Source organism: Lipophrys pholis (genome assembly GCF_963383615.2).
Source record: "Lipophrys pholis genome assembly, chromosome: 6".
NCBI lineage: Eukaryota > Metazoa > Chordata > Actinopteri > Blenniiformes > Blenniidae > Lipophrys > Lipophrys pholis.
This window is the reverse complement of record NC_137629.1, coordinates 7974173-7989713: the sequence shown is the minus strand read 5'-3', so window position 1 is coordinate 7989713 and position 15541 is coordinate 7974173. Positions and strand designations below refer to the sequence as shown.

Genomic DNA, 15541 nt, shown 5'->3' with positions numbered 1-15541 from the left:
TCAATTTCTGGTAGTCCAAAGCAACACTTAGCTGGGTTCACAATCAGCCCATGCTCATCAAGTCTCTCAAAGAGCTGCCGCAGGTGTAACAGGTGCTCTGCAGGTGAGGCGCTGGCCACTAGGATGTCATCCAGATATATGAACAGGAAAGGCAGTCCCCTTAACACGGAGTCCATCAAGCGCTGGAATGTTTGTGCTGCACCTTTTAGTCCAAACGGCATCCGCAAAAACTCAAAAAGTCCAAATGGCGTGATCACTGCAGTTTTGGGCACATGCTGCGGATGAACTGGTACCTGGTGGTAGCCTCTTACCAAATCCACCTTGGAAAAAATCACTTTTCCTGTCAGGTGGACGGAAAAGTCTTGGATGTGTGGAACGGGGTACCAATCATGTGCGCTCATGTCGTGGTCTTTGTTGTAGGAAGTTGTCCTGGGCCAGATGCGTCGTCGAAAGACCATACGAACATTTAACACTACTTGTTATAGCTATACTGGTACTCAGCTATCCTTAATGGTACAAAAAAGACTGAGAGAGTGGAGCTGGATGCAAAATAGAGTTTTATTGCTAAAACCCGGTGCACAGATCAGATCCAGGCAGACACAACGGACAGACACGATTGCTAGGCACGATCGAACACAAGTTGAGTCTTTTAGACTTCCTCTTTATATACAGTGAAGAAGGTCCACCTTCCCTTATTAGGTGCGACCCCTTTTCTGCTCATAAAATCATCGTTTGTGCAAACATAACCGTGTCTTATTAAGGCATGTTTGGGATGCCCCTCCCATCGTCACTTCGTCCTTTTTACTAGTCTACTGGTGTCTCCTTTTTAGGCGATGAAGCTATCAGCATCTCCTTTTTTGGGTGACGAAGCTACTGGTGTCTCCTTCTTGGGGTCTGCCTGGTTTATGTGAGGCGACATTTTAGCGTTTACAGTGGACACAGTTAGAATTGCCCAGAGCTGCATTCCAATTTTTAAAAAACATTTAAGAGTTTAATACATTGTTTTAACTCAGTTGGCATGCATAATATGTTTGTGTTCACACAGCGATATCTGAATAATTATTCAACACTCACCAACACACCCCCGCACGTCACCGACACACCCACTTCATTCTGCTTGGGAGAACCTCCCTCAAGGTGCACACCACAACTGATAAGTTCAAGTTGTACTGATGTATAGGGGTGGGAATTGATAAGATTTGATCAATATCAATGCCATTGTCAATTCTGCTTTTCAATCCAATTCCTTATCAATTCTAACGATTCCTAAATATTTTTTGAAGGGAAAAAAAGTAGTTTTACACAGTTTTCTGTACCAAAAGGAACAATTTTATGTTTTCCAAACATGAAACTTGAATTATAATTTTCCCTAAAAAAAACAAACAGTTAAATGTGTATTTGTGTTCATTGGATGCCCCCTGGAATTTACACTTTTTTGAATTTTGCACTGTTGACAAGATAACCCTCTCTGGGAGGTTGGAGACTGGAGAGGAATATGGAAGTGATGTAGGAGGAGGAACAAGATCTGGGAATGCTGTGTTTTCATATTAAGTTGGTGCTTTTTTTGAGAGGATTTTCAACACAGAATGATATAATACATAGATATACAGTAGTAGTCCCTCATTAGTCCTCAGACAGGACATTTCTTCACCAAATGGACCGTCTTCAGCAGCCACACAGTGTGGTGCTCTGAGGAGGTGATGGAGGCCGGGGGTGTAGCTCAGGGAGTCAAGGTGCAGGTTGTTTTGACTATCAGGATAAACCGGAGTACCGGAAGAAAACAAGCACACACGGATTTGCACCAAGACTTTTTATTTTTTCAACTGGGACCTTCTGGCTGTGAGACGAGAGGCTGTGGACTCTGTGGATTCAGGACGTGGTGAGTGGAACATGTATTAATGTATCGTATTATTTGGTCGTTTATAGTCTCCCACTTTAGACCTTCCTCCATGTTTTCTTGTTAGCGTGTTGAGGGCAGGATATGACCTGCGCAACATTACAGGTAGACTGTCATTTATAAAGGAAAGTGTCTGAAGATGTGCGTACGCACAGTTTTATCGATCCAAATATTTGGGGGCACACGTCATTTTCTGCTTTTGGGCGCATGTACATTTTTAGTAGGAATCGTACGGAAGGTTTTATAAATGAGGGCCCAGGTGTCCCTGACCTGGAATCTGGTCTTACCTCATATGCTAATCTGCTAAGCTAACGAGCCTAGCATTAGCATTAAAAAGCCAACTCACCTCCAACCTAGCTAATCCCTTAATATCAATCTTTTAGGGTTGTGGTGTCATTTTTAATAAACAAGGACTTTTATTTTGGAAGAAAATGGGGTTTTATATTTTGAAAGCCAGCTCACCCCCAGCCTAGCTAAACACTTAATATCCAATTGGAAGGTGTACATTGTCATTATAAAAACAAAGGACTTTTATTTTAAAGGATTTGGGCTCTTTAACATATTAGCATGTTAACAAGTCCACAAACCCCTTGTTAGCATGTTAGCTCTTCCACTAGCTGCATGTTAGCTAGACCACGAACTGCATGTTAGCTACTCCACTAACTGCATGTTAGCTAGTCCACAAACTGCATGTTAGCTAGTCCACTAACTGCATGTTGGCAAGACCACAAAGTGCACATTATCATGTTAGCTAGTTTATGTAGCACATGTTAGCATGTTAGCTAGTTCACTAGTCCACAAACCACACATTAGCATGTTAGCTTGTTTATGTCACAGTTAGGGTTGCCAACCGTCCCTTGAAAAACGGAATCGTCCCGCATTTTCAAACAAAAGTACGCGTCCCGTATTGAGCTGAAAAGGGCGCCCTTTGTCCCGTATTACCGTGAGAATTAAAAATAGTCTGTAAAATGTCAATAGAATTTATGAGCAGCAGGGCGCTTTATATCAAAACTTACGGTAAACTTATTCCACCGCCTCTCCTGCTCTGTGACCAATGAGCTGACAGCATACTCACACATGATAATATAGAATCCCAATTATCTCATTGGATGAGGTACAGTTGCTCGAGAACAAGTTACCGGAAGACAACAGACGAGCAGACAAAGCAGCATGGTGACGAATTTGGATATTACACCTTCGACCAGCAATGCTCCTCCGGAAAAACCTAAAAAAAAAGGCTACAGGAAACATCGAGGAGGAAAAAGTGCGTGATAACAATTATAAAGTGCACTGCACTCTGCACTTTTTGAGCCTCGCCGCTCTGCATGAGGGAAGATTTCCTTCAGTGACATGGAGAAGATCATTGAGCAGCTTTGCCTGGTTGACAGGTAAGAATGAAACAACTGCCAGTGTAGTGATAAACCATGTTTAATATTAGTGATTGTTAGAAACAAAGAAATACAACTGATAGATAATATATATAAATAATAAATACAGAATAGACTGAACACAGGCAGTATTTTAGCTGCCGGAGCCAGTTTAAGTAGCTGCAGCTCCATTTCACTGCAGTTTAAAGCAGCGAGCCTCCAGACGTCATTTGGACGGTCAATCTTCGAAAAAGACGGACGAGAAAACGGCTCACATCTGCTCAAAGTTGTATAACTTATGTGTACAGTAGAACCTCAGACTAGGGTCCCAATAAGAGCGTATAAATAGTCGAGCAGAGAAATGTTTTAACTGTTAACATCTTAATGAGGGACAACCTCCAGCAGGGGGCGCTGCTGTGAGGCCCATGGACCAAAACCGGCTGCAACAAGCTCCAATGAGCCCCAGAAACCACCAAGCAAGGTGGTTATATAGTTTTTTTTTTTTACCATTTCATTGTATTTTGCAACAGAATGTTTCATTAAAATTGACTTTATGTTCAGGTTGTTGTCATTTTTAGTACTAATTGTGTAATCTGGTAAAATTCATCCCGTACACTGTGGCCACGACAAAGAAACACTTTCAAGTGTAAATTCAAAGGTTATTATAGCATTATTTTACCAGTCCAACAACTCAAGAAGAAACTAGACTGTATGTGGCTTCTGAAGTAAAATTGTATTTAGTATTATTTCGTATACCTCTCTGCTTCTAACCCAGTTGGTCAAGTTTTGGAAAAGTGTGGCCTTTTAGCTACATCTTTTAAAAGAAAGCTATATTACCAGCACAGTTTTACAGTTGTAGAACCTGTTGAGTATTTTCTTGATGTAGAACAGAGACAAACATTTCAGTACATACCGATAATACATTTACTGCAGGAAATATTGAGCCAATATCAATTACTAGACAAAGTGATTGAGGAACACTCTTAGAAAAACATAGAGAGTTTGCTTGGTGGTCAGAGTGTTTCCAGATCTTTTGTAGAGGGCAAGCACTACAAAACAAATGCTGATGCATTGAGGATATCCATTACCCTTTATGTTGATGAGTTTGAGGTTTGTAATCCTCTTGGAACATCACGCAAAAAGCACAAGCTCTGTGGTGTGTATTGGGTTCTGGATAATTTACCGCCAGGTTCTCATTTGACCCTTTCATCCATTTATTTAGCTGTTCTTTGTAAAAGTGAAGATTTGAAGGCTTTTGGATTTTAAAATGTTTTAGATCCACTGATAAAAGCTCTGGTAATCTTAGAGCAGCGTGGCGTGTTCGTCACTCAGTTGAACGAGTTTATTAAAGGTACTGTGAATTGTGTCATTGCTGACAACTTAGGAGCCTTGGAGGGTCGCTGGCTTTGTTGAAAGTTTTTCTGGTCAATACATATGTAGGTTCTGCATAGCAAAAAAATCAGAAATTCAGTGTTTCACTGCTGGCACTTTCGAGTGTAGAACACCAGAACTTCATAAAGCACATTTAAAAGCTGCTCTGGTGACAGAAAGTTTGTGCTGTGGTGTTAAACGGGATTGTGTTTTGAGTAAGAATCTTTCTCATTTCCAGGTCACTGCAGGTTTTTCCCCAGATGTAGTACATGATTTATATGAAGGTATTGTACCAGTGGAGCTTGCTCATTGTTTTGCTCATTTCATCTCCAAAAAATATTTAAACTTGGAGAAACTTAACAGTGCTATCCAAAATTTTGAGTCCAGATGGGGAGATAAAACCAATTGCCCTCATAGAATACCTCGTACGTTCTCAGCCAAGAAAACTGTTGCTGGCAATGCACATGAGAATTGGGCTCTGCTTCGATTGTTGCCTATTATTATTGGCCCCCTTGTTCCAGAGAATGAGCCTGCATGGCATGTTGTTTTAGATCTGAAGGATATTGTATAGCTTGTCGTAGCTCCTGTACATTCCCATGAGTCAGTAGCATATCTTGAATGCAAGATCAATGAGCATCGTCAAAGATACCAAGAGGTTTTTCCAAACAACCGCCTTCTCCCTAAACATCATTATTTGGAACACTATCCTGTTATGGTTCGCCTCTTTGGACCTCTTGTTCACGAATGGACAATGAGGTTTGAGGCAAAACATAGTTTTTTTAAGCAGATTGTTTGTCATACAAACTGCTTTAAAAACATCCCTCTGACACAAAAACATCAACTCATGATGGCCTCTCATTTGCACTCTTCTGTCTACAAAACACAACTGGTGGTGAATAATGTTTCATCAGTACCCATTGATGTTCTGCAAAGCGACATTGCAGTTGCTATCAAGCAAAGATTACCTAATGAGACTGATGTCCACATTGCAAAAAATGTAACATACCATGGTATGAGCTACAACAAAGGAATGATTGTTGTCCATGGGCATTTACATGGTCTGCCTGAGTTTGCAGAAATTTAGCAGATCTGTATTTTGCAAGGCAAGGTCCATTTCATTGTAACCAAGTTGTGTGCTTGGTATAGAGAGCATCTTAGAGCTTTTCAGCTGGACATGTCACTTGTAAGAGAGCTGGCCCTTCTTGAGCATGGGGAACTGCTCCATGACTACCCATTAGCTGCCTATTCAGTTGGGGGCCTGCGTCTCATTACACTGAAGAGAAACATTGACCTGCAGTTGAAACAGAAATAGTATTAAAAAGTAAAAAGTATTTATTTTTCCTTTACATCTTTCAAGTCATGCAAGTCAGGCCTTGCACCAGGACAGCAAATATTAATGTTAATTTTGGTTTCGATTTTAATTAAAAAAAAATATTTTAAACTATGTTATTAGTTAAAAGAAATTAAATAATCCTGTTTACAGAAAATTAATTAAGAATACAATATTCTCAAAATGTTCAACAGCCAATATATGTTAAATAAAATTAAAATAGATATTTTGCCAAATAAAAAAAAATGCCCAAGATTTGAAAATATCCTATTTACAAATGTTTGCGACAACAAATCCCTACATTTTCAAGCGAGGCCTTTGAATTAATGAAGCAACTTCTCCTTAGTGCTCTGCTTAGCATGAATATAGCACTATATATCTTAATATTTCTTCATGTTACATTAACCAAACTGAAACATTACAGATGGTCTCCCTCTGCTCCTTGATCAGCTCCCTATGTTTTTCACTCATTTGAGGATTCAATTGAAAAATCTTTCCCCTTTACCAAAATAACCAGGTTATTGTGTTGTGTTTGGCAGGTAGTCACTTCAAGCTTGTCTCTGTCCTTGTCTTTTCCAAATCTCTAAATAGCTTTTGTTCTACAATCAGCCCATCCTTTAAATTGTATCAAACTTGAAGACTTGTTCTTTTAATATATAACTGTTGGGGCTGAAGATTCCATGAACTCCTCCTGAGGTTTCTCCCCCGAAAGGAAAACACTAGCAACAATGGATAGGCCATAAAACAGCAGGGGAGCGAGCCAGACCCCGGAAGTGGCCAATGAGGATGCTTGAATCCGACCCGAACACACCACAGGGGTCCAAACCCAAGTTGGTGAGACTCACTTTCTATCAAATCTCTCCGCTTCTCAACTGACCATCGGCTGAGACACATGTCTCTGCTTGCCTCAGGATGGTAAAGAGAGCAAAAGAACAGAAGAAACACCAACGCCAGCCAGCTGGACCAGCAGGACCCAGTTTGGACTACATCTTCTGTTTTCCTCTATTTTTGCTGTTTTTGGGGGATTCTGGAGACCAGAGCCCGCGTCTCCTTTCCTCCTCTCCTCCTTCAACTGCCTTGCTGTCCACTGCTGCAGCGGGAGCCAGGCCTCTGAATTCAGCGTCCTGAATTCCGACCCAGTAACAACCAGTTACCACAGCCTCCCAGAACCAACAGCACCACGGACGGTGCTTTTCAGCACCAAGAACTATAAGGGTGAGAGCTTTTGTCTGGGCAGAGAATAGTTAGAATGACGTTCTGTTGAAAATGCAATGTGTTTCCATGTGCCGCTCAGAAGGCCGCACCAACCAAGTCCAGGACTCTGGTTTTCCACCTCAGAACCAGAGGTCCGAGTGAGCTCCAGGCCCACTGGGAGCTCTGTGTGGAGGAACCAGGGTTCAGAACCGAGCCGCGCAGAATTCTCTGTCTTTCTCTTGTCTTCATCCTCTCTCATTCTCCCCCTTTCTCCACTAACCCGGATCTCCTCGCAGCCCTGCGCCCCCCCCTTATCAGATCGAGATAAGGTCACACACTACTGCATGTCAGCTGCTGCAGAGCAGATCTGTTTTGATCACAAGAGTTCTAACTGCAGGAACCGACCTCCACTTAGGACTCAGGTGTTCAGAACCGCCCGTTCGTTACGCCCTCGGTAGACTAACTCGCTCCAAGACCGCCCTCGCGCACGCGCGCTCGACGGACGTCTTGTTTATCTGGCCGCTAAGCAACCGCCGCGTTCCCAGAAAGAGCGAGTCAAACGCCTCTGGTGGTCGCGTGGGTCATCGCAATCCCTCTTGACATCCACCTGGTGGACACATCAGGTTATTGCGCTCTCCCTCTGCGCGCTGCTGCACGCCCCTAGTGGTCGTCACAGTCACCGCATTGACCCGCCAACGTCTGCCTCCACCTGGTGGACGTTCGAGGTCATTACACCCCCTCACATTGACCCGAGGATGGCTGCCTCTACCTGGTGGACGTTCGAGGTCATTACACCCACTCCCTCACGCACGCACGCACGCACGCACGCACGCACGCACGCACGCACGCACACACACACACACACACTCTTTGTACATAGTGTTTGCTGTTTAATAGATTAGATCTTCGTATTAGATGTCGTTTGCTATTTGAATGTGTTGATTTATGAGATGATTTCCGAATTATTTATGAATTAATACATTTTTATTAATAAACGCCTGTTAGCTGAATTGTACGCTTCTTGGTGATTATTGTGTATTTATTGTTGACAATTCACTGGTTTGTAACAGTCTGTGCTCGGATCTCACACCTTCCATTCTATTTAAGATTGTTATTTTTTATGCAGAAATATTAACTAACTTAAATAAACTTTTTACAAACGAGACTGATATTTTGATATTAGCTATTTCCAGTTTATCTGGTGGTGCCCCGATTTATTATTAATACATAAATAAGACATTTATGCAAATTAATATTTTTTTTATTAAAAATTATTTTTGATAATTTTTCATTTTTTTTTGTTTTTAAATTAATTATTCAATTACTTTAGGAGTTGTTAATGAGTAAATGACCGTTTACTTCCATTAATAATTTCAATTTTTCATAAATTACTTCCAGTGATTTATTACTTTTAGTAATCTATTACTTACAGTAATTATATGCTAATAACCAACCATAAACCCCAACATAACACTCTAAACAATTTACAGTCGAATACTAATGAACAATTGGGTATTCAAAAATATGGTACTCCCCTGATTGTAGTTGGTCAATTTTTTATTGTTTTACCTAGTTGTGTGTTTTTTGATTTCATATTCAGGTCCACACAATGTCCCAGCCCATCAGACTGAGGATTGTGCTGGGAGAAGATGATGCCAGGAAAATCATTTTGCCAGCAGGGATCCCAGACTCCATTGAGGAATTGTGCCTTACAATAAAGACTAGCTTTGGACTGCAGCAGGATTTTCGGCTTCAGTATCAAGATGCTGATTTCGGCAATGATTTCATAAACCTCTCGGACATCTCAAGGCAACCCTCAAGATCATCAATGTCCTGGGTGACAGAGAGGACAATTATTCAGCAGCAAGCAGTCAAGCAGAAACAGTCCAGGGCCCAACAGATTCATCATCGTTCTCCTCAGTCGACACAGATAGTACATTGTCTGTTTCTTCTTCATGTTCTCCTTTTGCAAGGCTAAGTGTTTTGCCAAGTGTTTCCACTATCCCAAGCTTCAGCTACGAAGTTGTTCATGGTTATTTGTTACATTTCATCCCACAGACACAGACACAGAAGCCAACAGTGCCATGGAGCAAACAGTGATGGGGGTGTACGTATGTCATAAAGAAGGAGGGTGCAGAGCCTCAGGATGACCCAGAGGACATTGGTGTCCTCATTGAAGGTGTGGAGATCCTGAGCGCTTTGGGCAGCATTGCATTGGCTTCTGCTCGGCTCTTTAGACTTGTGTACTGTTTGAACTTAAGCTGCCCACCAGAGCTCAAATGCACATTTGAAGTTGGGCAGAGGATCTTGCTTAATCTTGACGGGCAAAGGTTGTCATCTAAGGTGCAATTCCTGAAAAACTAACTTTTGGAGTGAGTCAGCCTGAATAAGACTGAAACAAACCTGCAAATGTTTGAATAGTGTTACCTGTACTCCCACAAGGGAACACATGTGGTTGCTACTTTTGCGCTCATATGTCGTCAAAATTATTGTTTTGAGTTGAACAGTCATATTCTGAGTATGAGGTGTGTAAAATAGGGTGTACACAATGTAGTGTCTTTCGTGCCTTTAAAGTAAAATAGTCACTAATTGTGATCTTGTTATGCTGCTCATACAATAGAGTTTGAGAGAATCGTTATTCAAAATGTATGCTTTATGGTATAAGTAGCATCTGAAAGCCTGTTTTTTCAGTTTACTTGTGACTGGTGGCATTTTAATTTATTGCATTGGAAGCGTTTTATTTTTCTGTTCCACCAATAATTTTGTTTAAAACATCTGTGATTTGTTTGCACTACTACAGTTCATCAGGCAATGTAATGCTCTTTTCCTCCACTGTTTTTGTAATAACAGTGGAGTTATAATGTTATATTCATGTAAGGTCATGTCGTGTGGTTTAAAAAAAACAACCAAACATTTGTTTTGTTTAAGAAAAAGTTAATTATGTGCATTGCAAAACTCTTGATTTTTTTTATGTTCATTGTCCAAACTGAGCCAAATATTTTTGGTTAAAATATTTTGTAAAACATTAGAGAAAACAGTTTTTCATGTTATTTTGTGAAAAAAATAAAGTTGTTTAAAAGGTTTTGTAGACTCTATAATAGTGTACATTTGAAATGTCAATCTTCGCTGTACCAGCTGGAAGAAAAGTAATTGAAACTATTAGATTTAAATTAATTAGACTTTTAAAACTATAATTCATTCAACAAGATTAGTTTGAGTAGAATGTGTTGATCCAACAAAGCTGGATTTCATTGTGTTGAAATGCTTGACCAATGTAGAGTGCCCTTGGTTTTACATAGTCTAACAAAATGCATATTCTGTGGCCCTTCAAAGTTGGGTCAAATCCCCTGAAAACGCTAGCAGAACGCACTTCCCAAAGCTGAAAATGCCTGGAAGTCAGTGAGTTAATCTGAATAGATGGAAATGTGTGCCATGATTAAATTACGTTAACTCAACAAATTATTTTTTGGAGTGTGCTTTTGGCATTTGGTGCTGTTTTTGATTGTAAAGTGTTTTTTCCCATCCAATCGTCTCGGTGCAAACCAGAGGGAAACACTGGAAGATGATCTGATGGTGACGCTGCACAGTGGTGTCTTGATGTGCTGTGGTTGTTGATCAGCTGTCATGTTGGTATTGATAAAGTACTGATGCATAATATTGGCCTTACACTGGATTCAGATTGTGTTTTTACTGTAGGACATAATGTGCTGCTGTTACGTTGGCTGTATGTCATAGGCAACAACACTTTTTTTGGGGGTTGTTACTGACTGAAACACCACCGCACGCTACTAGGGGAATCGCTACTAAGCCCAGCCTCATTGCCCCAGGCTGAACACACACACACACACACACACACACACACACACACACACACACACACACACACACACACACACACACACACACACACACACACACACAAATTAGAGAGAGAAATCAAGAAATCCTCCCTCTAATTGAAGACTATCTGTATAAAATTAAACGAATACAGTCCAGGGCCCATTGTTAGTTTGTTGGCATAAACAAATTTTGATAGTGTTACAGTTTATTCATATATTTTATATTTTAAAAAACCCAAACATTCCTCTTGCTTCCACCAGGGGGGGCGGTGCCCGGCGCCTGGCACCCTCTATTGACCAGATGCCACTGATAGTCGCCTGTGCCAATACAGACAATGCAGGACATTATGTCCTACAGTAAAAACACAATCCAAATCCAATGTAAAGCCACTATTATGCATCAGTACTTAATCAACACCAACATGACAGCTGATAAACAACCACAACACATCAAGACACCACTGTGCAGCGTCGCCATCAGATCATTTTCCAGTGTCTTCCACAGAGACGTGGGGGGGGACGATTGTAGCTCCTGATGGGGGGTTCGGACCGTGCGAGTCTCATGCACCGCTGTCATGCATGCTCGCTCATCTGTCTGTGTGAATGACAATAACGGAGAAAGAGGCTATGCGGAGATGAATGAACGGAGCGAACGTGGCGGGCCGCCATGATTACATTGTTTGAGCAGCAGAGTCTCCTCTGTCATTTAATAGTGTTTTGAAGGGGTATCAGCGAGTGATTTTTAGGTTTTGAGTAGACGAACAATTGAGTTTTGGTTTGATCTCTCTATATCGACATTCCTACGGGCTGTGGTGGCCATTTTAGTGTTTCTAGGTGGTGCTAGAGAGCACATTTTGGCACTGTGGGGGTTAATTTTTACATTTTCGTAAAGTTTTCACCAGTCTTGATGAGCGTGCCAAATTTGGTCAACATTTGAGTGTGTTTAGTGGGTCAAATTTGGGCTCAATGAGGCGTCAGGAGTCAAAGAAAAACAAAGAAAAAACAATAAGAAACATTACAAATACAATTGGGGCCTCGGTCCTAATAATAATAATAATAATAATATTAATAATAATAATAATAATAATAATGATGATAGTGATACATTTGATTTATAAAGCACATTTTGTTTAAACAAATCTCAAAGTGCAACAAAAACACAGTAAAAAAAACTTAGACACCTTTTTAAAAAGTAAAGTCTTCCACTAATTTTAAAACAGCCAGTCTGTGGGGTTCTGAGGAGGCTGGGTCGGGAGTTCTGTTTAAAAAGACAGTAATTTCTTCTACCGCTGTAGCTCTGTCATTCATGTCCTGCATGTCTTTGATGTTAAAATTCTATCTATATAATGGCTTTTACCAGAGTAGATGGTTGGAGAGAAAGGTAAAATAGGTCATCAAGGTAAAAATTGAAAATGCTCTGAAAAGAGGAGGTTTACTCCACCATTTCTTCAGTTTTGGTTTCAAACAGTATAAAAAGGTTCTGTTCTTCTTCGGTTGGTCTCTTTGTGTTTACCATGTGAGCTTTACACAGATACAACCATACAGCCTGCTGTTGATGTTGTTTCATGTGTTTCAGGTGCATGGTTGGTATTACAAAGTATTTCCTGGACGTGTTTCTCATCACATCCTTCAGTGTGATGAGAAGCCAATCAGATGGTCGTGATGTCTGACCCTCCCACTTTATGAGATTACAAATAAAGTGGAGACGCTCTGATTGTAACAGTCAGTGGTGGACTCCTCAGAAAATGTTGCTCCTAGTTTGTTTTCTGTTGATGATCAGAGTCGCGAGTAAGTATTTGATGAAGTGTCAGATTCTGTAAATATACACTGAATGATGATGGTACATTTAAAATTCTGTTTCTTTTATTCACTGGCTGATTTTGCTTGTTTCTTTCAGGCTGTAGAGGTGATGAGAAGGTTGAGATAAAGTCTGTTGCTGCTCAACAAAATGTGACTCTGACGTGTCCTCGAGAGAAAGACAAGAACGGTGTGAGGCTGTATTGGATCAGAATCATTTCTGGACAAAAGCCTGAATTCCTGGGAGGAACTTTGGGCTTTAATTCTAATAAAATTAATCAAACTCCTCATTTCACAACCCAACAAGGACCTGGAACTTTTATTCTGCACATTAATCAAGCTCAGATGATCGACACTGGACTTTACTACTGTGTTCAAACCTGGTTGACTGACTTGACATTATTGAGAGGAGTGTTTCTAAAAGTTAAAGGTAAAGTGAACTCATTTTATATGCAGGCTTTCATATTTATTCACACACATTTGAATTCTTTAATTGCACACTTAACTCCATAATTCCATACAAATTGTTATTTATTTACAAATATCTTCTTACTTCCATATTGACTAAGGGATATACTTACCAACTTATTTATTTATTCATTTATATATTTTCTTCAACTGGTTTCTTACTTTTTATTTGGTACTTCCCAGGACCCCAGTCTGTCTTCTCTGGCATCAGTCAAGCTCCTCCGTCTGAGTGGGTCCATCCAGGAGAGTCGGTGTCTCTGCAGTGTTCGGTTCTCTCTGACTCTGAGAAGAAAACATGTCCAGAACATTCCAGAGTTTACTGGTTCAGAGCCGGATCAGATCAATCTCACCCCAGTTTCATTTATACTGCTGGAGACGGTGCAGAGTGTGGAAACGCTTCACAGAAATGTTTCTATAACTTCTCTAAGAAGGTCAGTGTCTCTGATGCTGCTACTTATTACTGTGCTGTGGCTGCATGTGGAGAGATCATGTTTGGAAATGGAGCAAAACTGGACAGTAAAGGTCAGTTCAGACTAGTTTACTAGGAAAATGGTTTCTAATGTAAAAAACAAACAAATCTATATCATACAATGTTTTATTTTCTCAGATCCCAACACGAGAGCTTTGAATAAATCAGAAATAGCTCTTTGTGTTGTCTGTGTTGCTTTGGCTGCGAGTGTGACTGTTTCAGTTTATCTCATCTGGACCAAGAAGAAGAAGGATTGTAACTGTGGTAATACAAGTTTCATGAATATCAGTCTAACACTTAGTGAAGTTTTTAATTAATTTAAAACTACTTATTTTGAAAATATCTTCTTTGAAAACAGATGCTGAACCGGTCAGCAGTGATCAGCAGGTAAAGTCTCAGGATGAAATAACTGGAATTCTAATTTCAGTTATTTTCATGTAAATAAAGTTGTAACATTTATACATTTTCTTCTATTTCCACAGAGAGAAGAAGCTTCATTGACCTATTCTGCACCAACCTTCAGCAGGAGAAAAGTCCCCAAAGCAGAAAGAGGAAACACAAACTCGGCTCAGAAAGAGACGATCTACACTGACGTGCGTTTTCACCACTAAATCATTTAATCTCAATCTGATAAATGACGGTGATGTGATTTTCCTTTTATACAAAAGCTGATTGAAAATATAGTTACCAGGGTGCAAGTAATAGATCATGTGTACTGTATTTGCATTTTTGTAATCAAGTAGTAATTTAGGTTACTTGTGTTATACTCAAGTACAGTTTATACCATGTTATGTACTTTTTATATTCAATGTAAATTGCAAATAAACAAGGCCACAGTTTAAATTAATATGCCAACTTTTGGATTGTAAGTTTTACAAAATATATATGTATTTTAAACAGATGAAATTTCCTTTAATAGAAATTATGTTGAACTTCATTATTACATGAATATACAGTAAAATGAAATGATTGCCTGCTATTAACCAAAGAAAATAAAAGTCCAGTAAAATGAACTGATATTTTGATGCATTGTGATCAATTAAAATGTATAAAAAGTAACAGCAGCTGCACTTCAGTGTTCATCACTTATTTTCCACCTCTGATAAGTAACCCAGTATACGACTTGAATTTCATGTCTCTGATAATAAAGCAAATCACATTAAACTTTACTTCAGTTGGTTTATTGAAAATATGAATGTTTTCTGCTCATTTTACTCTCATTATGCAGATTATGATGTAATTATTTCAGAAAATGTAATCCACCATGAAGTTTTGAAAATATTCTCTATTGTTCTGGACTAGTGTGTTTTTTTATTCATTGTTTTTTTCTTGTTTGTGACAGCGTGTTGAAGGTATCCTGCATATTTTTATCTCTTCAAAGTGTTTACCATTTAAATTTCCCTTGTATGTATCAGTTCAATTTAAACAAATCAAACTAAATTTCTTTACACATCTTGTTTATCTGCTTCAGTCAAATAAAACACAATTATTCAAACAGGTTGCTTTTGTTACATTTATTTGCTTTTATATCGACTTTCTTTTTATTTAAAAATGTGATGTTTGATCATTTTCAAATGAAGAATTTTCTATGTTCATAAAAGTTTGTCGTTCTGATATAAAATCTCTTTTAAATTCATTGTATGTGTTGAACTAGATATGAATATACAGTGCTATGTCGCTATACACCACGATGTGATTAGTGATAAAACCAGACGGGAAGCAGCATGACATAAAAAAGTCATGATCAAGCCAAGATAGCAAATATTGATGTTAATTTTGGTTTCGATTTTAATTTAAAAAAATGATTTT

The 15541-nt window shown here is 39.5% G+C and overlaps 1 protein-coding gene across 1 annotated transcript; it reads left to right on the top strand.

Annotated features, from left to right (window-relative positions):
• The first annotated feature begins 12722 nt into the window (after positions 1 to 12722).
• LOC308110911 (uncharacterized protein) lies at positions 12723 to 15225 on the top strand. The gene is made up of 6 exons (XM_080465531.1): positions 12723 to 12786; positions 12896 to 13225; positions 13447 to 13785; positions 13871 to 13996; positions 14091 to 14119; positions 14215 to 15225. Exons 1-6 carry the CDS (start codon positions 12744 to 12746, stop codon positions 14341 to 14343), a joined length of 996 nt encoding a protein of 331 aa, XP_080321657.1. The 5' UTR covers positions 12723 to 12743; the 3' UTR covers positions 14344 to 15225.
• Positions 15226 to 15541: the final 316 nt, after the last annotated feature.